This window comes from Cetorhinus maximus, chromosome 30 (assembly GCF_964194155.1).
Source record: "Cetorhinus maximus chromosome 30, sCetMax3.hap1.1, whole genome shotgun sequence".
Classification (NCBI taxonomy): domain Eukaryota; kingdom Metazoa; phylum Chordata; class Chondrichthyes; order Lamniformes; family Cetorhinidae; genus Cetorhinus; species Cetorhinus maximus.
The window spans coordinates 546,935-573,304 of record NC_135908.1 but is presented as its reverse complement, the minus strand read 5'-3'; the positions used below and the strand labels follow the sequence as shown (position 1 = coordinate 573,304).

General features: G+C 41.6%; 1 protein-coding gene across 4 annotated transcripts in view; it reads left to right on the top strand.

Moving 5' to 3' along the window:
* The window catches only part of pkma (pyruvate kinase M1/2a), a 44,002-nt gene that overhangs the window by 8,579 nt on the left and 9,053 nt on the right, over window positions 1–26,370 (top strand). For 2 of the 4 annotated variants that reach the window (XM_078532236.1, XM_078532238.1), the window contains exons 1-8: window positions 1,610–1,758; window positions 9,994–10,175; window positions 11,237–11,328; window positions 16,799–16,930; window positions 18,200–18,386; window positions 19,387–19,657; window positions 21,027–21,177; window positions 22,050–22,202. In XM_078532236.1, coding sequence (XP_078388362.1) covers window positions 10,013–10,175; window positions 11,237–11,328; window positions 16,799–16,930; window positions 18,200–18,386; window positions 19,387–19,657; window positions 21,027–21,177; window positions 22,050–22,202 — 1,149 coding nt within the window. In that variant the 5' untranslated portion in view covers window positions 1,610–1,758; window positions 9,994–10,012. Of the gene's footprint in view, window positions 1–1,609; window positions 1,764–9,993; window positions 10,176–11,236; window positions 11,329–16,798; window positions 16,931–18,199; window positions 18,387–19,386; window positions 19,658–21,026; window positions 21,178–22,049; window positions 22,203–26,370 lie in introns of those variants that run through there. The other 2 variants (XM_078532237.1, XM_078532239.1) reach the window with 2 other exon arrangements.

Here is a 26,370-nt window from a genome sequence, read left to right as displayed (position 1 = left end):
GCAGGATGATTCCAGAGTGTTATTCCTAGACTGTTCTCTCAGCTTAATACATGTGACACTATACATACTGTGGGCAGTGATATTCTCCAGACCACATTAATCCTTGCTCCGCCAACCTTTACATTACAACACTACTTTCCCATCCGCTCCCCATATCCCTTGATTCCCTGAGAGACCAAGAATCTATCTCAGCCTTAAATGTATTCAACAATGGAGCATCCACTCATGAAAGGATTGAGAACAGGAGGGGGGCACAGATTTAAAGTAAAAACAGAAAATGCTGGAAAACCTCAGCAGGTCTGGCAGCATCTGTGGAGAGAGAAACAGTTAACATTTTGAGTGTATGATTCTTCTTCAGAACTAAAGCAAGGTAGAAACGTGATGGATTTTATACTGTTTAAGAGAGGCTGGAGCAAAATAGAAGGTCAGGGATAGGTGATTTAACCACCCAATGGGCAGATTTAAAGTAATTGGAAAAAGAAGCAAAAGCGACATGAGGAAGATATTTTTCACACAGCGAGTGGTTGAGGTCTGGAACGCACTTCCCAAGCGTGCGGTGGAGGCAATTTCAACTGAAGCATTCAAAAGGGAATTTGACTGTTATCTAAAGAGAAAGAATATGCAGGGTTATGGGGAAAACGTTAATTGCTGACGCACAGAGCTGGTGGAGACATGACGGGCCGAATGGCCTCCTTCTGCGCCGCAACTGATCTGTGACTCCGTGAATCCACAACCCCCTGGGACTGGGGACTAACTACAAAGATTCGCGGACCCGCGGAAAGGTTATGGCGCAGGAGGCAACTTGGCCCACGGTGCCTGTGCCGGCTCTCCAAGTGAGCATTACGATTTTGAGTGAAGTGATTGATTCCTCCCAATCTCAGTCAAGGGACATGTCACTTAAAGATAAAGCAACAACTTGTTGGGAAGCCCAGTGATGTTATATAGATTTTTTTTAAAAATCAGCAGGGTGCTGACAAAAGTCATGTTTTGGGGGTGGGGGGAGGGGGTGCAATTTGAATGGTCAGCCCATTTAAGCTTAAGCTGCTGCATTTGTTTTAGGGAATGGAAAATAACACAAAAATATAACTTTATTTTAGTGAAAAGCAGCAATTCTGAGCAGTCAGTATGGACCTGCTCCTGATAAACTCAGAGACAATTGTTACTTCCTCTGTCTGCACCTTGTCACGTGCAGCCCCAGAGCGACTGCTCCTATTGGCTGGCGCCTGCGTCACCGCCCAGCACTGAAAAAAATCCATCCTCCAGGGAAAGTAGTGCGTCTGCACTGGGGCCGTTGCCGCCTGCTTGGCTCTACTTTCAGACCCAAACCGGGAAGGGTGCGAAGGGGGGCGGGGGCAAAGGTGTTTTATCAGCCCGGCGCCCCGGATGGCAGCTGCAGGTTGGGTGGGTGGGGTTGTGGTGGGTCGGTCCTCCGAGAGTGATGAGGTCGGTCCTCCGGCGGAGGACACTTGTGAGCGGGTTGTGTTGGCGTTGGAGGGGGGCGGGGCCTGGGACCTAGGGGCGGGGCCTGAGGCCTGGGCACGATTGGGGGGGTGGGGGTGGGGGCGGGGCCGGGAGGCAAGAGGCTGAGCGCCGCTGGCGGATGGATACCGAACATGGATGGTCCTCCGAGGGTGAAGCGGTCGGTCCTCCAGCGGAGCGCCACAGTGCGGCTGGCGGGCGTGCGGAGGCTCCCGCAGTTTATATGAGGAGGCGGCGCGAGCAGGAAGGCGTTTTGTCGGAGGATCTGGTCTAACCTCGGTCAGGTTTGTTCGAGTCGCGGCGGGGCGGAGGGAGGATGGATGGGGGGGGAGGATGAGGAGTTTGGGGGTGGGGGGTCTGATTCCTATCTCCCCCCCCCCCCCGGGTCCCCGCTGAGGGGCGGTTGATTTTGGGGGAGCGGCGCCCCTGACCCAGCTCTAGGCCCCGACCCCCCCCCCGGGCACCAGGCGCCCCCTGAGCCCCTTCCCCCCCCCAATCTCTCCCATTAGATCCCAGGCATAGATTCCAATCATCCCTAAAACCAACCCCATCATCAACCCCCCCCCCCCGGCTTAAAATTATTTTCTCCTCCCCCCCCCCCTCTTAAAATGGCCTCAAATTCATCAACTTATCCCCCTTCCTCTTAAAATCGCCTCAAATTCATCAACTTATCCCCCTTCCTCTTAAAATCGCCTCAAATTCATCAACTTATCCCCCTTCCTCTTAAAATCGCCTCAAATTCATCAACTTATCCCCCTTCCTCTTAAAATCGCCTCAAATTCATCAACTTATCCCCCTTCCTCTTAAAATCGCCTCAAATTCATCAACTTATCCCCCTTCCTCTTAAAATTGCCTTAAATTCATCAACTTATCCCCCTTCCTCTTAAAATTGCCTAAAATTCATCAACTTATCCCCCTTCCTCTTAAAATTGCCTAAAATTCATCAACTTATCCCCCTTCCTCTTAAAATTGCCTAAAATTCATCAACTTATCCCCCTTCCTCTTAAAATCGCCTTAAATTCATCAACTTATCCCCCTTCCTCTTAAAATTGCCTAAAATTCATCAACTTATCCCCCCTTCCTCTTAAAATTGCCTAAAATTCATCAACTTATCCCCCCTTCCTCTTAAAATCGCCTTAAATTCATCAACTTATCCCCCTTCCTCTTAAAATTGCCTAAAATTCATCAACTTATCCCCCCTTCCTCTTAAAATTGCCTAAAATTCATCAACTTATCCCCCCTTCCTCTTAAAATCGCCTTAAATTCATCAACTTATCCCCCTTCCTCTTAAAATTGCCTAAAATTCATCAACTTATCCCCCCTTCCTCTTAAAATTGCCTTTGTTTCCTTCCCTTAAAGTGACTCTTTTCCCCTCTGGAGGGCGATTTCTTCCTCGCTACCCCTCATAATGCGGCACAATTCTCGCACGTAGGCGGACCTGCTAAGTTGTCCTGCCGCATGTCTCCCCATAAAATTGGAAATTATAAAGTGTTTTTAATGCAATTTGGGGTAACAACTGCCCTTGTGTGTTTTGGTTCTCCATCTGATGCTTCTAATTGAATAGTAACCGGGTTGTCCTCCATCCACAGAGGACAGGGGAGGGAGGTGAAATGTATCCTACCTGTATTACCCTTGGAATATGTGCATGTTTTACTCGTGTGTTTTTTTTTCCCCTTATGCAGCACTTCATTTCAAATTTAATTTGCATCCAGGTTTTATTGGGGCTCAGATTCCCCTCTAGCTGGTCCTCCAAAGACAGTTAATTCACTCTGTCTGGATTGTGATCAGGTCGCTTCCAAATCTTTGCATCTGCAAGATTGTTAGTTGAGAGTGGAGTTAATTTTAATCTCCAGTACATGAAGGATAGATATATCCTTGGCCCACTGCTGAAGGAGCCAGTAATGATTCCTCGTGGCAGCAATGTGATACCTGGTGCTCATGTGGCAAGACATTCATCCGATTCGCCTTTGATATCGAATTATCCGACTACCTTTATTATGGATATATATATATATATATATATATCTTAACCTTGTGGACTCTTGTAATAACTCTTTTTTTAATCTAATCGGTGTTTCTGATCACCTGAAGTGACCCAGAGAGTTTGTGTAAATCGTGGAAAGTCGAGCAGACCTTTTTCTAAACGCAGATGTTTCACAGACCGAACACCCCCCCCCCCCCCGCGAAGATTAATTATACCGCAGAATGGTTGCAGCGCAGGAGGAGGCCATCCGCTTCTCCGCAATCCCCCCCCCCCCCCCCCCCGTAAATGTGCATGTTTTCCCCCCCCTAAAGGTGTTTTTTCTCAATTCCCCTTTGAAAGCCATCATGATCCTGCCTCTTTTTATTTTGAAGGTTAAACTTCTTGGCACATGGTTGTCTTATTCTAAGGGCTAGTCTTTTTTACCCTGGTGGCTCTATCTAGTTACATTAAAATGCACTCTCAGTTTAAATGATTTCCATTCCTTTTGCGTCTTCAGAAGGTACAGTGTCAGCCGGCAGAGGGGGTTCACAAGGTGGCGTTTCTTGGATTGCAGCTTGTTTTTAGCAGGACTTGTCCTAATAATCCCTGGGACCCAGGATGCTGCATCTGTGTGTGTGTGTGTGTGAGTGGGGAGATGGAAAGGAGTTTGTAAATGCTTCACTCATTGAGCTAAGACATGGGAAGTCTTGCAGCAGTCGCCATGCGGTCCATTCTGCATTTTCAAACGCATCCTCGCCCGAATATTAAACTCCGTTTGATTGGGCAAGAGAAGCAGGTTCCGTTTACTGAAAAAAATCCTCCCCCCATCCCATATGAAATTTCACAATGAATTTTAACTGCGTCATTTGAGGTTTCGGATTCTCTCCACGTTTCGAGTCGGTATTTTTTTTTCCAGTAATGTTTCGGAATGATTTACCCCGTTTATCCTGTCGCTTAACTGGTATGCAATTTACTAATTCTTTCCGCAGTCCTTTCCTGAGTCAGGGTATGTATGGGATGCGAGGCAGACAGCACGTACACTCAGTGCTACTGGGACGTGACTGCCCAGCACCTGGATTAGTGCTGCAGACAAAGACACCTCTAATCTCCACATCCAACCCATTCCTTGTCCTATTTATCGTAATGAAGGTTGATTTGCCGATTCTATTTTCTATGATTTCTACTTCACCGAATTTAATGGCGCATTTTTAAAAAAAAGAATGAAATGCTGGGAGCACCCTCAGCATTCGAGGAGAGAGGAGCGTTAACATTTCGGATTGACGTCCTTGGTCCAAAACTGTCTCAAAACTAACGACCTTGATGTGTCCTTACTGTCCTGCTTTGTTTTAATACGGAATTATATATTAGACATTTGTTTCCAGGTGGCTCTTTGTTCAGAAAGCCACGTTTCTCCTTCTATCCTCTTTGTCCCCTCCCCCAATCTGAAAATCAACTCTCTGCATCAGAGCATTTTAAACAGAATTGAGTTCAGATTTAACGCTTGCGCACAGTGACACATGCTGCGCAGAATTTTCCCATCTTCCCGTGAGCTTGGAAGTCCAAATTTACCTTAAGCTTTTTGTCTGGTATCAAGATTAATCCATGTTTACTAATATTTAAAAATTGTATCAGTCTTGTATTAACTCTAATGAGGTAAATGTTGAGCTTTTTGTTCAGTTATGCTTTATGTATTGGCTGCTGAGAAAATGTTGAACAAGCATTATTCCATTTTGCAATTACACTTCAGTTATGAACCATGGACTGCTTGCCATTGGGAATCCACTACAGGTGGACTCTATAATGCTAAGACTGAGTGCAGACCTGCTTCCTGCATCTCATCTCAAAAAAGGACCCTTAATCTTATGGGACACTTGTTCTCAAGAATGATTACCTCCTACTCGAGGCATTTCCCTTGAGTTAAATGCTCTATTCATAATCGATATATGACACTTATACCGTTTCCTGAATCCTTAATGAAATCTGATCATCTTGGTGATTGTGATTGGCTGCAGCATTGTGGATTATAGCTATTAATTATTGGCATGCTAGACCTATGTGGTGCTTAAGCACAAATTTCACTTTGCCTTTTAGTGTCTCAATCTAGTTTCTACTTTTCCTAAACTTCAAACTCTCGAGTCTGCCATTTATTTTCCTGCTGTTTGTCTTGCACCTGCCAGATTTGGTGCCTGTTGGCTCCTAAGTGGCTTGCCTGATTGTTTTACTTGCTTCAGTCTTGATATGTAGCTTTAGACATGGGGATCGTCTTGGGACTTTGTCACATCCGGCTGTTGAGGTCTTGGGGGCACAGGTTTCTTATCTACCTTTGTAAATTGGTTTTGAGGTCTGGAGGAGAATTACAGGATCGTCCCCTTAGTCGTGACCTTGATGGCTATCAAGTTCTGAAGCAGGAGTAGTCTGTTATTTAGCAGTTATCCAGATAAATAACCTGGGTGTGTTATGTTTTTTAAAAAAAAGTTTGCTTTAACCTGTACAAATGTCCCTTTATCTGCCCCTAGAGTTTGGGGCTGTAATCTTGGTCTATATGTGAAGCTCCCCTACCTATGGTTACTGGCTTCAAAATTACTTTTGAAGGTATGGATATGAGGATCAGATCTTGAATGTTATGGGGAATATGCACTCAAATGGACCATGAGGCCCAATCGGTTAATGCTGGTGTTTGCACCAATTAAGTGTCTAATCTAGCTAAGGAGCATACCCCACAGTTTCCTTTTGTGTAGTTTCCCTTTAAACAACTCTTTGCCTCAACTGCTCTCTGGTAGTGAGTTCTACATTCTTGCACTCGAAGAAGTTTCTTCCACCTGTAACACAACTTTTCATAATTGACCCCTATTAGGGTCAAACTTTTTTCTTTCAAGAGAAAAGTGAGCCCGTGTGTCCTTTCCTGATGGGTATAACCCCATAATTGAGTTCAAGTTACTTAAATTTTCCTGCTCATGAAGGATTCTTCCTCAGACTAGTTGTTTCTGCTGCCACTTGTGGGGAAAGTGAGTATGGTTCCTTCCTTTAGCAGCTATTGTGGGTTTGAGGAGGAGTATAGGGGAATCCCCAGTAGGTAAATGCAGTGACATAGCCAGAGCTGTATGGAAAGTCCTGAATTTGGTCCACACTGTCTGACTGATAGCTGCATGGGCCTGGCTTCCCTTGCATGGTCATGAACTGGACAAGATGACTCACCATTGACACCTTTTTTTGTTCAGTGTCCTGGAAGCTGCTGTAGCACAAGAGGAAAAGAGAATTTACATTGGAAAGCAGAGATTATGAAAGATACAAAGTGCTTCTGAGCCCATGAAGTCTAGTAACTGTTGTGCTGATGAATGCAGTCTTTCAGCACCTCTGGGGGGTGGGGGGGGTGGTGTCAGGGGGGGAAGAAGCTGTTTGGTCAGAGCCTTTTCTCTTAATTGAAACCATTGTAAATTGGAATCAAAGTAAACCAGCTGACTTTGCTAAACTATAAATAAAGCAGTTGACATGGAGATGGACAGTAAAAGTACTTTGAGCTTTATTGTGGGCAAGTGACAAAATGGAAAGGTTACTAGGGATTTTAAGCAGGGGAAGGATTCTTAACAGCTTTCCCCTTCCAGGAAATACAACATGTTGAACATTGGTGCCAATAAAAATGATGCAAAAAAAATCGAAAGAGCAAGTTAAATGGTGTTAATGTTTTCTCTTTAAGCCTTTCATTATTAAGTATAAAATATATAAATTAATTATTGTTGGTACATTGCATAGGAAGGCGCTGTTGTAGGATAGTGCTGGCAAAGATGCCTAGGTTGATGCCAGGTGGTCTGGCTGGTTTCATACAATTGAGTGGCTTGCTCAGCCATATCCTGACTGATATGTCATTTAAGATCAACCACATCCTGTGGGTCTGAGTCACTTGTAGGCCAGACCAGGTAAGGATGGAGATTTTTTTTCCTAAAGTAAATGAGTGAACTAGTTAGGTTTTTGTGACATTGGACTTTAAATTCCAGATTTTTTTTATTGAATTCAAATTCCACCAAGCTGTAGTGGGATTTGAACCTGGGTCCCCAGAGCATTTGCCCTGTGTCTCTGGATTACTAGCCCAGTGACAACACTACCCCACTGCCTCCCTCCCCTGTTTAGAGTCATGAGCTGTTCAGAAATATTGTAACTAATATACTACCAGTATCTTGTATCTGTAGCCCCTTTAAGATGTCCCATGGCACTTTGGAGGAGAAACTGATACTAAGCAGTAGTAGAGTTTGAAATGCAGTGGATTTGCAGGAGGCCTTTTAAGGATGAAAGAGCAAGTTTTAGGAAATCCAAGTATCTAGTTCCGCGCAGTCCACTCCCTGTGCTCCACCATTGGTGGTAGCGCCTCAGAACAATGCAGCAGAGGGAGGGACCAAAACTGGAAGACTTAAGAATAGGAGTTGGTAACAAGTGACTTACACTTGAGCACAAAAGAATCAAGCTGTGTTGTGTACAAATCTAGTACAGTTCGTACAACCAGATATTTTCAGATTGCTACAGTATTTATATATAATAGTTCATTAAAGGCAATATATGAATTTCACAGCACAAAGATAGGCATCTACAGCTGCTTAACTGCTAAAATAATAAATTGGTGAGCCTATTTTCTCTCCTGTAGACTCAATTGGATGCATATTGAACCCTTAGTGCAAGTTAACTTTGAATTCAGGAACTCTGGTGTTCTCAAGTGTTGCACTTTGATGAGTCTTGCAACTCTCCAGTTCAACTTTGGAAAGACCAGTGCTATTATCTCCAGCTCCTGTCTCTCACCACTGTTGGCATTTCTCCCTCTGTCTATAGGTTTTTGAACCTTGAGTTCTGCTCAACCCTACTGGACATCAAGCCACACATCCTTTCACAAAGGCAACTTGCTCTTTTGTCTTCCCCGACCTCTGTCGAAAGCATAAGGTGTACCTTTGTCCCTCTGGAGCTGACTGCTTCAATGCACTTTCTGTTTAAAACCCTGCACATAACATGTTGCACTTGCCTGTCACCCTTGTCTTTACTGTCCTGCAAATGGCTCCTAAGCTCCATGCTTTCAAAAATGTTTCCCAACTTTTTTTCCAATTCAAACCCCATTGAAAGCCAGGAGGTCTGGAAGCAAGCTTTTGGCTAACTCAATGTCTCCTGCCATGGCTTGGTATCCAATTTCCTTGTTTAACATGGACATCCTTCACATTTAAACAAGCTCTATAAATACAAGTTATTCAAAACTTTTACCCTCCAATTTACTTGCCACATGGAGATATTTGATTTGTTCTACTGGTGTTGGTAAGTATATCCTTCATATATGGGTGGCAGCACTAGGTGCAGCTAGAGAAAGAACATCTGACTGGCGTCATTGAACTGCAGTTAATGGCTGTTTGCTTGAGCTTGTTGAATGAAGAATGTTGAAAATAATTTTGTTGTGAAATGAAAGCCCTAACTTCAGGAAGTTGCTAGACTTGGTTACCAATGTGCACTGCCAACTATTTAAAGCCATGATGCCTTCTATACTTAAGCAAGGCATGTCAGGATAAGGAGTCCGTGTGTCCTTGGTAAAGATTATCCTGTGAGCACAGCTTTTGCATAAGCGAGCTGCTTAATGTATTCAGCTGCACTGCGGAGCTGTTGTGACCTTTACGTTTATAATTGCTGTCTTAAAAGTTTGCCAGTCAGTTCTACATTAAACTGGTGGTGTTGGTACTGTTAAAGAAGGATATTAGACATTAACAAAAACTGCTAGCAAACATAACGTATTCGATGATTTGTTTACAATGACATTCTTTGTGGTGTGATTGCCTATTGAAGCATGAATTTGGTGCAGCCAGCAGCAACTCCACTTTGCCCTTGCTGAATTCCTTAAGGGTCATTGAATAGTGATTTCAGTGCTGTCATCCATGTGCAGTGAATTATCTTGAAGTAACTTTTTCAATACAGCAGCCATTTTGCATGTGTAGTTCAACATATAATACGAGCGACCAGATGATTGGTAGTTGAGGGAAGGAAAAGCATCTTGAATATCGGGCGCACTTCCCATCTATGCAACAGATCTTCAACTTTTATTTGAATCACTTGAATACTGAAGGTCATAACCTTAATCATCTTTTAATTTGAAGGACAGCGTTCCAACAATGCAGTGCTTTTGAGTGTGCCACTTTTTCATGTGGGTCTACAATCCCCCAGTCGGGTGGGGCCTGTAGTCCTAGTGCCAGGGTAAGGGTGCTGATGGAAAGCTGGTGTGGGTGCTGCTCTTTATTAAAATTGATTGAGATCTGCCTCTAAATTTCTGGATGACCTCCACAATCTCACTTCCCCATGTTTTTAATCTTGAAGGTCACAAATTTTATTTCATAATGCAATCATCATTCAAATAGATTCCTGCACGTTTTTACTTGCATTGATATATAAATACCTTCAGCGTAGGAGGAGGTCCCATGGGCTTCAAGAGTAATCAGACAAAAATTGCTAGCAAGCCTAAGGGGAAAAAAAATGAGTAGTGTTGAAAAATACAGCTCAGCACAGACTAAGTATTGTCTCCTTTCTCTCCACATCAGGATAGAATCTACAGCTACAATGCCAACCACAAAAGACGCCCCGCACGAAATGGGCACTGCTTTTATTCAGCACCAGCAGCTGGACGCTGCCATGGCTGACACTTTCCTGGAGCACCTGTGTCTGTTAGACATCGATTCTGAAGCAACAATTGCACGGAACACCGGCATTATATGTACCATCGGTTAGTATTACAGAATAACCACTATGTTTTCTAAGATTTGGTGTTAGTCTGGTGTGGAGTTGGTTTAGATCTTTGTATTTGACTTTTGCAGATTGAGTTTGCTGTTTTGAGGAGCTGTCACTGCAGCACCTTCCTTCATCCCAGTTATCCATGATATGTGCCTCGCTTCCTATTGAAGCTTCTGTTTAATTGTGTAGTAATGTATGCTGTTTGAAAATATTGTGCTCCATTTCTTCAACATGGACTTTCTAAATTCTTGTTCCTTAGTTTATGCTGAATGCTTAACATGCTTTCCTTGGAGTATAAAGTTCTACTAATCTATTGGCCTAATTAAAACCTGAACTTTTTTTAAAGGATCACATTGATCCATTCCTGTCTCTTTTGATTGTTACTTTTCCCTAATTGTTGCACACCATTATCTTTTTATTCATTGTTAGTTGCATTCCAAAGCTACTGTGGTGCATTGGATTTCCAAGAGGATCCTCCACAGCCTTCTGATTTGACTCTTCTCTGCCTCATCAACCTTTTTATTGAGAATTCCAGTATTTAGTGGTATCGCATTGTCTCTTAGAATGTCCCTTGGGATCAAAGCTGACTTGTGTCCATTCTGATTCATTGGGTTCTGTAATGGATGATAAGTCCAATATACGATCTGCAGACTGTTTCAAATGTAGGTCAGGTTGTACTTGAAGGATTCGGTAAATAAGTTGTTTGCAGGTTTGTTCGCTCTCTCCAACGCCTCAACTTTGCCTCTGAACATTTCTGACGAAGTCTGCCTGGGTTCAGTGCTTTCCCAAATGAGCCTTCTCCATTTTGGTCAATCACAATCTAGGTCTCCCATGAGTTGACAGGTTTGTTTGACTCTGCAGGGGATGCTTTAAAGAGACCCCTAAAGCGTTTCCACTCTCCTGGGAGCCGTGACCGAATTCAGAGTAGAGCAGTTGCTTCAGGAGCCTGGTGTCAGCCATATGAACAATGTCCCCTGTCATTTGTTAGAGGAAAGTTAAATATTAATCACCAATTTGAAGGAACTGATGTAATTCTGCTACTTACTTTCCCAGGGCCTGCCTCCAGATCTGTTGACACGCTGAAGGAGATGATCAAAGCTGGGATGAATGTGGCACGCATGAATTTCTCTCATGGGACGCACGAGGTATTAGCATTATTCAGCTCTATACTGGAACGCTAGGTTGAGCCACTTAATGCACGCTAAGCCATGCAAGCCGGTCAGAAGCTTCTGATTTGATTCTGCTGGTCGGTTAGCTGACTCAGCCACGACAGCCATTTGAATTGTGGCTTTCTGCTCTTGGATAGGAACAAGGAATTGAATCAGAATTTATTCTGCTGCTTTTTAGTGACTCCTGCTAAAGCATGGATGTTGGGCAAACAAATGTTTGATTATAATGCTGTCTTTTGGTGGGTAACCAGTCATGAAGATTGGCCCTGTGGCCAGGGTACTGAAGAACTACTGTTGGCTTTTTAGGAAGATTATTATTTTTAGGAAACAATTTATTTTCTTTTAAAAAAAAAAAAATACATCGGCTCATAAAAGGCCAATTTCTTGCCCTAAACAAAATCAAAGTTTATTTTCCCTGAAAATTCCAGTGTAGTTAAGTGATTCCAGATTACTTTTTGTTTAGTCAGCAACGGTGTAAGATTAAATGAAATTCCTGTATGACGGAACTAGAAACATAGGGATAGAGCAGGAGTAGGTCATTCGGCCCTTTGAGCCTGCTCTGCCATTCACTATGTTCAAAGCTGATCCTCTATCTCAGCGTCGTACTCCCACTCTCTCCCCATACCCCTTGATGCCTTTAAGGAAATAGATTTCTAGACTCTAAATATATTCAGTGACTTGGCCTCCACAGCCCTCTGTGGTAGAGAATTCCACAGGCTCACCACTCTGAGTGAAGAAGTTTCTCCTCACCTCAGTCGTAAGTGACTTACCCGTATCCTGAGACTGTGACCCTTTCTTCTGGACTCCCCACAGCCAGAGGAAACATCATCCCTGCATCCAATCTGTCCAGCCCTGTTAGAATTTTATATGTTTCAATGAGGTTCCCTCCTCGTTCTTCTAAACAGTGAATAGAGGCCTAGAGGCCCAATCTCTCATACGACAATCCTGCCACCCCACGAATCAGTCTGGTGTGCCTTCACTGCACTCCCTCTATGGGAAGCGTATCCTTTCTTAAGTAAGAGACCAAAATTGCATACAACATTCCAGTTGTGGGCTCACCAATGCCCTGGGTAGCTGCAGTAAGACATCTTTGCTCCTGTACTCAAATCTTCTCACAGTGAAGGCCAGCATACCATTTGTCACCTTAACTGCTTGCTGCACCTGCATGCTTGCTTTCAGTGATGGGTGTACAAGGCCACCCAGGTCCCTTTGTGCATCAACATTTCCCAATCTATCACCATTTAAATAATACTCTGCCATTTTGCTTTTCCCACCAAAGTGGGTAACTTCACACTTATCCACGTTATACTGCATCTGCCATGTATTTGCCCACTCACCTTGTCTAAATCGCCTTGAAGCTTCTTAATGTCATCATCGCTCACATTCCCACCAAGTTTTGCGTCATCAGCAAACTTGGAAATATTACATTTGGTTCCCTCATCCAAATCATTGGTATACATTATGAATAGCTGGGGCCCAAGCACTAACCCCTGTGGTACCCCACTAGTCACCACCTGCCACTCCGAAAAAGGCCCATTTATTCCTACCCTTTATTTCCTGTCTGCTAACCAGTTCTCAATCCATGCCAGTATACCACCCCCAATCCCATGTGCTTTAATTTTGCACAATAACCTGTTGTGTGGGACTTTATCAAAAGCTTTATGAAAATCCGAATACACCACATTTGGTTCTCCCTTATCTATTCTGCTAGTTACGTCCTCAAAAAAACTCCAGTAGGTTTGTCAAACATGATTTCCCTTTCATAAATCCATGTTGACTTTGTCTAATCCCGTTGATATTTTCTAAGTGTCCTGTTACCACATCCTTTATAATAGACTCTAGCATTTTCCCTAGCACTGATGCTAGGCTAACCAGTCTGTAATTCCCTGGTTTTTCCCTCCCTTTTTAAATAGCAGGGTTACATTTGCCACCCTCCAGTCTACCAGGACTGTTCAGAGCCTACAGAATTTAGGAAGGTGACAACCAACACATCCACTATTTCCATGGCCATCTCCTTTAGTACCCTGAGATGTAGATTATCAGGCCCTGGGGATCTCTCAGCTTTAAGTCCCATTAATTTCTCCAGGGCTTGTTTTTTTTAATAATACTAATTTCCTTCAATTCCTCCTTTTCACTAGACCCTCGATTCCCTAGTATTTCTGAAGTTATTTGTGTCTTCCCCTGTGAAGACAGAACTAACGTAGTTGTTTATTTGCTCTGTCGTTTCCTCCTTTCTAATAAATCACCTAATGATTCCAAATATGTTTCTTTTTAAAATTGCTAAGATTTTACTTCCATTTAACAATAGCTGTAATTGAATCAAATCTTTCCCTGACTTTTGCCTGCAGCTATACTTAAAATAGAAGATTTAGTCTTAGTAACTAATGGATTGTTTCACTGAAGACAGGTTAAATCTACACTGGATGTATTTCTTGGTGCTTCCAATTTTATAAAGCTTGCTTTTGCTGCTTGGGTAAGTAACGGGCACCGGTTAAAAGTTGGAGGATTTGTACATGGACCTATTGCAATGAATGCAAACTTCTGCAGACTGGTTAAAAAAACCTTTGTGATTTGGAATAAAAAAAACAAAATGCTGGAAATCAGATCAGTCTGATGAAAGGCCAACTCTGTCTGAAACATTAACTGTTTCTCTCCACAGTTAATGCTGGACCTGAGTATTTTCAGCATTTTTTTTGTTTCGGATTTCCAACATCTGCAGTATTTTGATTTTGTGTTTGTGGTTTGGAAAGTGGGTAACGGGCATTATTTCTGTCCTTGAGGCAGCAGCAGGGCTTGCTAATATTGTAACGGTCATTATGACGGACCAGTTAGTACTGTAATACTAATTCACTAGTTGGAAGTTCAAAGCACATGGAGCAAAGCTGGTTTGGGGGTATCTCTGATCAGGATTTCACATCCTTCACCTATCAGATGCAAGCTAGTCAGTGAGCCCAGATGACTGTCCGTCTGCTTGACGTTTCAACTGTTGAGACTGGAATGTGCCACTTACTCTATAGTAGAGGTCAACTGAAATGGAATATGTTCCATTGATCGAGCTTGTCTATGTATAGGATCTCTGACTGTTCTATGTAACAAATTGCATCCTTTCCATATACTTCAAATAGCAGGGGTGTCCTGTAGTAATGGATATTATTGGTAGCATTGATGCTCCAAATAATGCACAAGATGGATCTAAGGAAAATAAAACGTTAGCATGGAAAATCATGAAATTTGACCTAGTTAAGTTCCTACTGAGACCATTTAATAATGCAACCTCAGTACAGTTGGTGCATAAGTGAGGGATGCATGCTGGAAAGCTAATGCTCTTGCTGATTAGGTTAAGTGTGCTGCTCTGGTTTCAGGGAAAATTCAACTGCAAGCCATCCTTACCACAGAATTATACTCTGAAATAGTGGACTTGCTTTTAGCTTTATTCATTTAGTCCATGTGTAAGGTGAGATTCCATTGCTCTTTGATGAAACAACAGTGCCCTTACCCATGCATCATTTTATCAGCAGTAATAGAGCTCTTTGTAGAATTAGTATAATGTGTTTCTAATTGTAATCTAAAATAGTTTTATGTACTGTCATCTCACTTGAAAATAAATTCTTTGGGTTGCAAGTTTCATGTGTTGCCCTCCAGTGCCTCTTCCAAGTGGCTAGCTTCTTGAGTGTAGACAGTAAATGTCGGTGAACTTGACAATGGGGAGCATCGTAGAGCTTGCTGTTTTCATTTGGTTTCTAGTAGGAATTAAGAGAAAAATTGCCTTTTTTCTCCACTATTACCCAAGATCTGCAAACTTCACACATCCTGACAATCAAATATAGAATTTTGTTAAAATGTTTCTGTGTTAGACCAGACAGTGCATTTGGTAATAGCACCATTAGATGAGCCTCCAAAATAATTTTAGTTTTGTAGGTAAGGTTATAATTGAGTTTACTTTGTGTCAAAGACTAATGTCTGACTTCTGATAATTGAGATCGTAAATTTTGTTGCTTCTGCTTCATTTTTTTTTCCAGTGGATCTTCAGTGTAGCTAAGCAGCTTAGTTGTCAAATGAACAAAATGTTGACCTCTGGGAATCTCTTTTGGGCTGTTAAAAGTGCCCATACCTGATTGTGCATTCTCTGAGGGGGACCCAATGGCAGCTTTCCCGCAAATCAAAGAAACAGGCGCATACTGTTCTCAAGCCGGAGACGGAGAGAATGCCTTAACGTTAAAGTAACTACTGGCCTGGAAGCAAATACAAATTGACACCGTAGTAGAACATTTTAAAGCAATTCAAATTTAATCTCCTGCTTCCTGGCACTTCATGGTACTACTTGACCCTGGACCTGCCTGCAAATACAGCAGCAGTTTGTTGCTAATTCAACCAGAGGTCGTACCTGATAAGGTTGTGCAACATTGTACGAGTTTGCTGTATTCAGCTGCCCAGATTCCGTTGCTGTTCAGCTTTAATGACTTAAACACACCGGTATATTTTGCAATATTGTTGCATAACTTGCTGAAATATTGGTAAAAACAGCATTGTATTTGTTCAAATGGCCAGTTAATTGGCAGTGAAAGTAAAAATTGACAGCATCTCATCAAATAAAATAACCAAGTTTGCACTGGGGTCACTCGATTTGTTCTAATCTCATTGCCGTGTAAACAAAATGTTCATAGACAAACGTTGCTAACTTGTCTACATTAAACTTTTGTTGTAATCCACGGTCTGTTTTAAATGGCTTTGTATTCAAACTGAAGTTGATTTTAAACATTAGGTTTGCCTGAATGGGTAACTGGGGCACATTCCAGAATTCATTGCTGTTGAGACAGCTGCTCCAAATTGAGATACAAGAGCTCTGAATATTCAAAGTGGCACATTTTAGACTCTGCTTTTCAGGGCATGGTGAATGGGTTGGGAACTGGGATGGCTACAATATCTTTACTAGGGAGATTATCTGTGATTCTGTTAGACAGCATGCAACCAGAAATAAGATTAAGTTATACAAATATGTATTGTGGGGAATGTTCAGAAAGTCTTGAGCCAAATATCACTTGCTTATCTAATATTTGGTGTTTGGTAGTGTTGGTATGGAGAACAGTTTGGGTGATTATAACTTTAGTCTTGTGGAAGTAAGTTATCAAGTTGCTTTTTCCTTTTAGGTGTGGCTACCTTATCTGCACAAGATGCTCTACAATCACTAACTTAGTTTGTCTCCCATGTACTAAAGCTGTTATTAGAAAATTAGGTAGCACACTTACAATGGCATTTCTCTCGTGGAGAAAATTGCATCTTGTTAGTTTCTGCCTCAGTCAGAATTAATGTACATACAAGTAAACCTGTGCAAAATTTGAATTGAACCCTATTTTAGAAGCTAAAAATTTACCTGAAGCCTTCACGAAGGCACTTTGCCAATTTTGGTATCAACTTCTGGAAAACTGAACTGAATTCTTGTTTGCAGTACCATGCAGAAACCATCAAGAATGTCCGTGAGGCTACGGAAAGTTTTGCTGGGAACCCGATCAGCTACAGACCAATTGCTGTTGCTCTGGACACAAAGGGACCTGAAATCCGCACTGGACTTATCAAGGGAGTAAGTACTTTTGTGTCGTGCTTCCCTTCAACCCAATCCTAATCTAATTAACATGAAATGCATAAGGAACACCATTCCCCTGAGTGGTGGGAAGTAAGTAGCACAACAAGGTTAGGGTTGGTCAGCTATACTAGTTTTGATAAATGCCAACTGGTTGATCCAGTGGTAAAACAGTGTGGTAACTCCCAAGGAGCACTGCTTGGTCATCAGCTTGAATCAGAAAATGACAACTTACTTATTTGGATTGAGCCGTTTTACTAGATGCAGCTTGTATGCATTCAAATTTTGTTGGGATTTTAAATGTCATTTTGTGTGCACAGCACTCTGTTGAACCAAAGGCTACCACAGTTGATTTAAAAACTTTCACACTCAGCATAACTGTTCAGTTTAATCCTGCATCCTACAAAGTGCAGCCACAAACTGTTCAGTAAAAGGCAAACACTTCAATGTGGAAGATGTGAGTACTGTTGTGTAACTTGTGCTTTGCAGGATGAAGTAATTAAACTGGAGAGTCGTGGTGCTCATGTTTCGAATGATTTGTTTAAAAGTATTGTGTCCTAAAAATAGGATATGTATTTCATGTTAATTATTTAAAATCGCTACAAATATTGAATGCATCCAAATTGCTGGTGCCTGAACAATGTTGTAGAATAATAATCAGGTCCCTTATAAAACTTCTTGCTACAGATACTCTGAAATAGGAAAGTCAGTTTAGTTACTAATTGCCCATTTCTATGCAAATTACTTTTAAATAACTAAATTTTTAACATTGCTCTAAAATTCTGCGAGGAGCTTGTAGATTCCACAGTTAGGTGTCTTAAGTTGTAGTTAGCCCATTTTATTATTGAAAAGGAAGACAAGTTGCCAAAGCTTTTCATCTTGCACTCATCAGGACAAACGTGAGTGCCAAATTTTAAATGATCACAATTCATACTACAGGAGAAATGGGTGCTGATTTCTCCTATAATATAAATTGTTGTGATTGTTTGAAATTTGGCATCCTTGCATTTGTCTTGATGAGCACAAGATGAAAAGCTTTGGCAATTTGTCTGTCTTTTCAACAATGGTCAAGTTATGTATTATGAAGCAGCTGGTCCATTTTGTACATTAAAAACACAGTTGCATTTTATTGAATATAAGATCCTAAAATTAGATCCACCTGTAATTGACTCTTGTAATTCCCCAGCACGCCATGTCTCTGTGTAGTATAAGGTATGAGTTTTAGCATGTGTGGCGTCATTAGAGCCAGTTTATCCATTTCTGCTGCAGAGTGGTACTGCTGAAGTTGAACTGAAGAAAGGAGCGAAACTGAAAATCACATTAGATGATGCGTATAAAGAGAAATGTGATGAACATACGCTGTGGTTAGACTACAAGAATCTGATTAAGGTGGTTGAAGTTGGTAGCAAAATCTACGTGGATGATGGCTTAATTGCTCTCCGTGTGCTGCAGAAAGGTAAGTGCTTTATCAAGATATATTCTGACCCTCTCCACACTTCTAATTTCTGTCAAGCTAATTTTCTTTGCACCAAACATTGCCTGTTTATTTATGAAGGAAATTCACTTTTTGCAGATGCTGAGTTTGCTCAGTCATTTTCTGCATTTTTCTTTCAAAACAAGATTCAAGTGCTGTTTTCGGCTTCCCTAGTTTGCTCTTTACTGGTGAACACCAAAAACAAATCTAGCATCAGACAGCAAGATGTTTGAGCACTTAAAAACTGATTAAATTTTGTATCATCCACTTGCCTCTACTGGGCCTGATGCTGAATAAATGTGGGAATTATTTGGTATCCTGCAAAAAAAATAAAGTTTTTAAGTTCATTAAATAAATGAGGAGTAGTCATGGTGGTTGCTTCCTGGTGACAAATCATTGTGGCCTGTACAGGATAAGATGTTTCCATTCCCTGAAGTATGCCATTGATAGTGCTACATGTTTTAAAATGAAAATGATGCATAAAAAAGACCCAAATGTTGTGGCTCTGGATGTGGGCAATGCTGGCAAGGCATTGTGGCTTCCTCGGCCATTTCTGAAGACGGCTAACAGTCAACCACATTGCTGTGGGTCTGGAGTCGTGTGTAGGCCAGACTAAGTAAGGATGGTGGGTTTTCTTCCATAAAGGGCATCAGTGAACTAGATGGGTATTATGATCATCGATAGTTCATGGGCGCCATTTCTCTTGAAAGGATCTTCAGACCATTATGTCACCTAGTTGTCAAGAAAATAAGTTGCTTGTCAATAAAATATATTTGTGTTGGTGGTCAAAACTGTATTAATTTTAACTGTGCATAATGGTGGTTTTCAAAAGCCTTTGCCTGCACTGACTCTTCCCTCTGCCTCCTTGGTATGATCTGTATTCACTTACTTTCCCTTTGCCCTAATTAGGTGCACTTGGTTTATAAACTGCCTTTTGCTCTGTACAGTCTGAGCACATGTGACTGGGCTTGTTTCATTACAGGTGCAGACTACTGTGACACTGAGATTGAGAATGGAGGTTCCCTGGGCAGTAAGAAGGGTGTGAACCTGCCAGGAGCGGCTGTTGACCTTCCAGCAGTCTCTGAGAAAGATATCTCCGACTTGAAGTTTGGTGTGGAGCAAGGTGTAGACATGGTGTTTGCTTCATTCATACGCAAGGGTGCTGATGTCCATGCTGTCCGACATGTGCTTGGTGAAAAAGGAAAACACATCAAAATTATTAGCAAAATTGAGAACCATGAGGGAGTTCGCCGGTGAGTGACCAATAACTACCTTGAGACTGTTATCTAATGATATGATCAGGGCTTTGTAGCAAGTACCATGACTAGTACTGAAAGTGCCAGATATGCAAATTTTGGCTGGTGTCCATTTTGCTATATATCTGTAGCCTCCAGTTATTTAAACAGATTTGAGCTATTTTTTACAACTTGGCTTCTTATTGGTTTATAGGCTGATAGATTAACGCATGCAACTCTCAGGAAATAAGCTTGTTCATTCCATCATGGGTTCTAACTGTCTTAGATTGAGAAGGGAGGTCTCCTGGGTTTATCTTACAATTGTATGAACTTATATCTGACACACAGCTCAAGATAAATACTAAAAGTTTAAAACCATAGATTAGTTGTGGTAGTTTTAAAATGAAGATTATCTCCAGCTTTTTTGATCCTTTTTGACACATGACTTCCAACCTGTTTGTTTTGTAAATTCTACTTAATGAAAATAGCTACTGGGTCATGAAATAAACCTGACCCATGGAGTAACGTAGCTTTTGCAACTACATTAACTTGTGCAGAAACTAAATGTCTGCTCAGCGGGAGATGGTTGTGTAGTGGTAATGTCACTGGACTAGTAACCCAGAGCTCCAGGCGAATTCTCTGGGCACACGGGTTAAAATCCGACCGTGGAAGCTGGTGGAATTTAAATTCAGTTAATAAATCTGGGATATAAAGCTAGTTTCAGTAATGGTGACCATGAAACCATCGATTGTTTTAAAAACCCATCTGGTTCACTAATGTCCTTCAGGGAAGGAAATCTGCTGTCCTTCCCTGGCCTGGCCTACATGTGATTCCAGACCCACTACAATGTGGTTGTCTCTAAACTGCCCTCTGATAAGGCTGAGCAAGCCATTCAGCTCAAGAGCAATTGGGGATGGGCAACAAATGTTGGCCTTGCCAGTGATGCCCACATCCTGTGAAAGAAAAAAAGTTGTCCGTACAATGGTGCACAGCAATTATTAAATACCATTCATTACTGTCAACCTTTTTTGAAGTATTTTTAAGATTAAGGTTTGATGCTGAACCCAGGCAAAAAAAGTATTTGACTTGAACCTTGTTTCCTTTCATTTTTCAAGCTAGGAATTCAGATATTTAATTTCTGGATTCTGTTTTGACCTGGAGTTTGTAGTTTGGTTTCAATGTGGAATGGGTTATTGGTAAACTTGCGAGTTTTATCTAGACTGAACAGAATACTAATTGACTTATAAAAGCCTGTAACTTAAATAATGAAGTAGCCCGGAATCTGTTTCAGCAGCTGCTGTGGTATAGCTGTTTGCTTGATCTATAACTGCAGAACCCCAGAATGACTCATAAATTGACTTCTCAAATGGCTGTTCCCCTCCTTCAGGTTTGATGAAGTCCTGGAGGCTAGTGATGGCATTATGGTTGCTCGTGGAGACCTGGGTATTGAAATTCCTGGTGAGAAAGTTTTCCTTGCTCAGAAGATGATGATTGGACGCTGCAACAGAGCTGGCAAACCTATCATCTGTGCTACTCAGGTATGTAGTTGGCTTTTTTTCAAACAGTATTGTGGTATACAAAAGAAGCCATCCTAACTTGCAGCTGGGTTGAGGTTTGTAAGTCCATCCTAGAATACTCAAGGGGATATGTTTCAATTATACATTTATAGTGAATTAGCTCATGCCTTCGATGAATGTCCATAAAATACATGTACGTGGAGACGGCCTCTTTCAGAGACTTGTGAAGATTGATTGCTGTTTAGTTTGCACTTACGAGAAATGTAATTCAAATTGCAGACATTCATATTTCTGTGGCTCTGCATTAGGGAATGGATAAGGTTTTTTTCAAGATTATGCCAAGTTGAAACAGGTGAAATCTTATAATAGAAAAAAAAACTGCCTGTTCTTGGTGGAGATGTTAGTAACTTAGATTTTTACATAAATATTGCTTAAAGGGACATGTTGCTGAAGCACTTTTTTAGGACAAATGCAAGAATGCCAAATTTCAAATGATCACCACAATTTATACTACAGGAAAAAAACTGCTGATTTTTCCTGTAGTATAAATGGTGCTGATTGAAATTCGGCATGTTTGTGTTTATCCTGATGAATGCAAGATGAGAAGCTTCAGCAACAAGTCTCTTTTCATCAATATTCAAGATCTTTGTCTAATTTGGCATTGTGCTATGCTCCACAGCTGCTAACATTTTCTCTCCCTAGAATGTCAGTTATCCAACAGAGTCAGAGGTTTTAACATTGCAGGATCTGTTCACACTTGAAGTGTGCTGTTCATAGCAAAAGAGTATTATAGTAATTGTATAGTGAGGTGGACTTTAGGAGCTTGACGTGCTTGTTTCTAATCATGTTCATCGAGTGGACCTTATACCCTGGGCTTTTTCTCACCTTTTCAGATGTTGGAGAGCATGATCAAGAAACCCAGACCCACCCGAGCTGAGGGCAGTGATGTAGCTAATGCTGTACTGGATGGTGCAGACTGTATCATGCTGTCTGGAGAGACTGCAAAAGGAGACTATCCCCTTGAGGCCGTGAAAATGCAGCATCTGGTACGTAGTTGACAGTAACGTTGCGTTGACCACTTTTTGGAAGCAGTTAGTAGAAGAGTAGAAGTAGGAATTTGATCTTGGAACTAATGATGAATGTAAAAGTGGTGTAAGATGCCTACTTCCAGTTCCTGTCAGGAAGACCAGAGAAGCAATTTGGGGAAATATGGCTTAAGTACAATAGCTTTGCGACAATCTTAATGTTTTGCATTTATAATTGCAATCTGCATGTTCCTGGGCTGTTGAACTGTTGCATTAGATGTTTGCTAGAACAATAGTCACATATGATGCTTTGCTTTCTGCCTTGGGGCTACTAGATAGTGGGTTATTCACCTTCAGTGCCATATAGCAAGTTGACTTTTTTCATCTAACTAATTGCCGGTTCATCTCATTGCCGGATCAACGTAATTGGTTTTATATGAGAAGTCACGTTGAATCTGTCATGACTGCGGTGATTGAAAAAGCCATTGGCTTGCTGAAATCAGTGAGTTAAAATGTGCTGTACAAAAAGATTTGAGTATTGGATTCAGTATTGAAATCCTTGTATGCTTCTGGGCATTTAACTGCTGCAAGGTACAAACATATCAAGACTGGGGAAGACTAACTGCTCAATCAGGCCTGTTCAATATTGCCATGATGCACTTTATTTGTACCGTGACTCACATCTGCATCACTATCTGCTGGGAGAGATGAAAAAATCCTAAGCTAATTTTTGCGCAGGAAGGAGGTTGAAAAACTCAAATCCTATGACACCTGAAAGTGAGGTGTATGTGATCTTGGAGCCTGTATTGACTGAGGGGCATTCATGTGCTATACGCAAGCTATCTTTTTTTTAAACACAGCCAATATTAGTTTGGAACCTATCCAGCTTTTTCAAATCTAAACTTGCCTGAGCAGCAAGCAGCCTGTTCCATAATTAAATTGTTAATATGTTGCTGGAAATTAAGTTCAACATTTAACCTGGTTCAATATAGCTTGCATTCATGTCCCTGGTCCTCCATAACCTATCTTACTCTTGGTCTATCCACTGGGACCAAATCTAATCATTATTATCTTGACCTCCGCCAACTATCTTTTTCCCTTCTAGAGCAATAAGCCACAGTGCTGTTGCCTTTTTTATATATTCATTCATGGGGTGTGGGTGTCACTGGCAAGGCCGGCATTTGTTGCCTCTCCCCAATTGCTTTTGAACTTTTGAATAGCTTGCTAGGCTATTGCAGAGGGTATTAGTGAAACAGATCGATTTTTGCAAAAATCGACAATGGTTTCATGGTCACCATTACTGACACTAACTTTATATTTCATATTTATGAATTGGATTTAAATTCCACCAACTGTCATGGTGGGATTTGAGCCCTTGTCCCCAAAGCCTGGGCCTCAGAGTGACTAGTCTAGTATTGTTTGCCATTGTGTCACTATCCCCCCTTTATTGTAGTACTAAAGAGCCTTTTAAATAGTAGCATTCTCCTGAACTTTGTCACTCAGCATGCGGGAGTTGAGTTACTTCCCGTTGCGTGTTTGTAACCTTTGCTTTTCCAATAGCCTTGAGGCATTGGATACTGGGTACTAGCCTTGAGATTAATCAATTGACACTTGGGTCTCCCACCCAAAGGCCTTGAAGTTTGCAACCTTTCACGGTGTAGAAATGCTTGGCCTATCCTTGTGCAACAGTGGATTATCTATATTAATAGATGTAGACCTTTTTTTTTCCTCCATTGCATCTAATCTGTTTTGCTCATCCAAGGTCCAAAGACCTGCATTGTTATTCCTCTGCCCAGCCTCACCCTACCTTCAATCCCCATTCTCTAAAGAGCAACCAATATCATTCCTACAGACCTTGTAGTAACAAGTCCCAATGTAGAACCTTCTCTATTAATGCTTTTGAGGATAGGAATGCAATCAATTCATTAGCTAACCCAAAGGATATTGGCTAATGTCATAGCAGGGCTTATAAAGTAGTGTATTGTGGGGTTTTCTTTAAATGACAAACATTTTTCAACTTCCAGCTGGGCTACTGACATCACTACCTAATGACTTCACCAAAGTGGTGACATGCCCACCCTTTCCAGAAGCCATGTTGAGTTTCTAATGACTACTTCCATTGCAGTCATGCAGAACATAGTAATTAACTGTTAGAAGTCAAATAAGCCACCACGCCTTATAATGCTCACCAAGTATTCTCTTTGCCCTTGCTGTAGTATTCACTTACCCATGTTCCTTTGAAGCTTGGTGAATGCAAGGATTAACTGAAGACCAGACTTGCCCTTGTGCCTTGCTGCAGCAGGAAACATCACCTTAAATGACTTGGCATGTTCTGACTGCAAATATTTATCAATCTTTCCATAAGACTTGAAGCTGTTAGGAAGTTTTGATTCGAACACAAATCAAATTGGCTTTTAAGCTTGATTTTATAGTTAAAAAGCTTTAGATTTGGCATGGCATAAATTTCAAATTTTAAGCATGTCAGTGACAGTAACCAAACCCAATACTTAAATCTTACTCAGCTGCAAACTGGATAAAGCCAAATGTAATTAGCCTATTTTGTGCTTGGTGATTAAACTGGTCATCTAACCCTGTGCCAAAGATGTGTTTACTCTTAATCCTAATATTGCAGCATTTACAGTAAATGATGGTATAACACTAAATTTCCAGTGTTATGGCGTGACTGATCTGCTGACAGTGTGCTTAGATTGCTTAATGTAAATTATTCCATTACTCAATGCACATAAGTGGGAATTTGATGCTTAAAATTGAGAACTAGGTTGTATATCTGGCTTTAGTTGAAGATTTAACTCACCCAGTTTTGTGTTGCATGAAATCTAATTGATTATTGCATATATGAAAGACACACAACTGTCAGTGTTCTGTTCGACCTACAATATCTTTCCCAAAATGCTATACTTCTTCTGTCTGGAGAAGGAGGGATTTTTGTCTTCGTTTACCCCCCCCCCCCAACTGATAAGTACTTGAAATGCAAGTAGAATTAACTTTAGCCACTATGGAGTCAAAACATTGAATATGCACAGCTGCTTTCAAAAATGACACTTACAGTAAACTGGCTGTGCAATAGTCCCATTTTACACATGGTTCTGAAGTTAACATGGGCAACTCCATTTGAGCTGCCTGCGGTTGTGCTTCCTTCTTTCAATGGGAAGATTGAGTCTGTCTAGCCTGTAGGGTACTGCATCTGCTGATTTTTTTTCTCTTTAAACTTAACCCACAACTATTTGTCGACTCTCTACCTGCTTCCCCAGCCTTTAATGCTTCGCATTCAGCTTGGTCATTAGTTTTGGCTTGTGCCGAAGGTTCCATGGTCAGGCTAGTAAGCAAATGCGGTTGATTGGAGAGGGGTGTCCCACTGGATTGAGATTTCTTCAGCATTGGGAGAAAGTGGGTAGTTGTCTGCTCTAGAGTTTATAATTTTTTGTGAAGATCGATGATATTTTTTCCAAGGAAATGACTTGGTACCTTCCCACCCCAGGTGTCTAATGCCTTGCCCCGAGGAGAGTTTGGAGGCAGGAGGGTGGTGACCCCTCTGCCCCTCTGCCTTTCTTCTGTCTACAGTGGCACTGCAGCAAAGCTTGTGGGCAGTCTTCCTGCCCAGCTATTAATTTGAGGCCCTTAAGCTTTTTGTTTATTTATCCTTTCATGGGATGTGGGAGTTGCTGGCAGGACCAGCATTTGTTGCCCATCCCGAATTGCCCTTGAACTGAGTGGCTTTCTAGGCCATTTCAGAGGACAGTTAAGAGTCAACCACATTGCTGTGGGTCTGGAGTCATAAGTAGGCCAGACTAGGTAAGGATGGCAGATTTCCTTCCCTCAAGAACATTAGGGAACCAAATGGTTTTTTGTGACAATCAACAATGATTTCATGGTCACCATTACTGAGACAAGCTTCTCAATTCCAGATTATTATTATTATTATTATTTTTTTAAATTCTACCTGCTGCACTGGTGGGATTTGAACCCATGTCCCCAGAACTACAGCCTGGGTTTCTGGATTACTAATCCAATGACCTACATCACTGTCTTCCCCCTGGGAAGTGAGGCCTTTTAATGCTATTCATTGCTGGTAACTGGGCAGGGAATTTGCCATGTGGGAAGTTCAAAAAGCAAACGCTTTTGGAGTTGCTTCTGGGTGGGGGAACTCCCACATTCAAAGGCTCTTGGT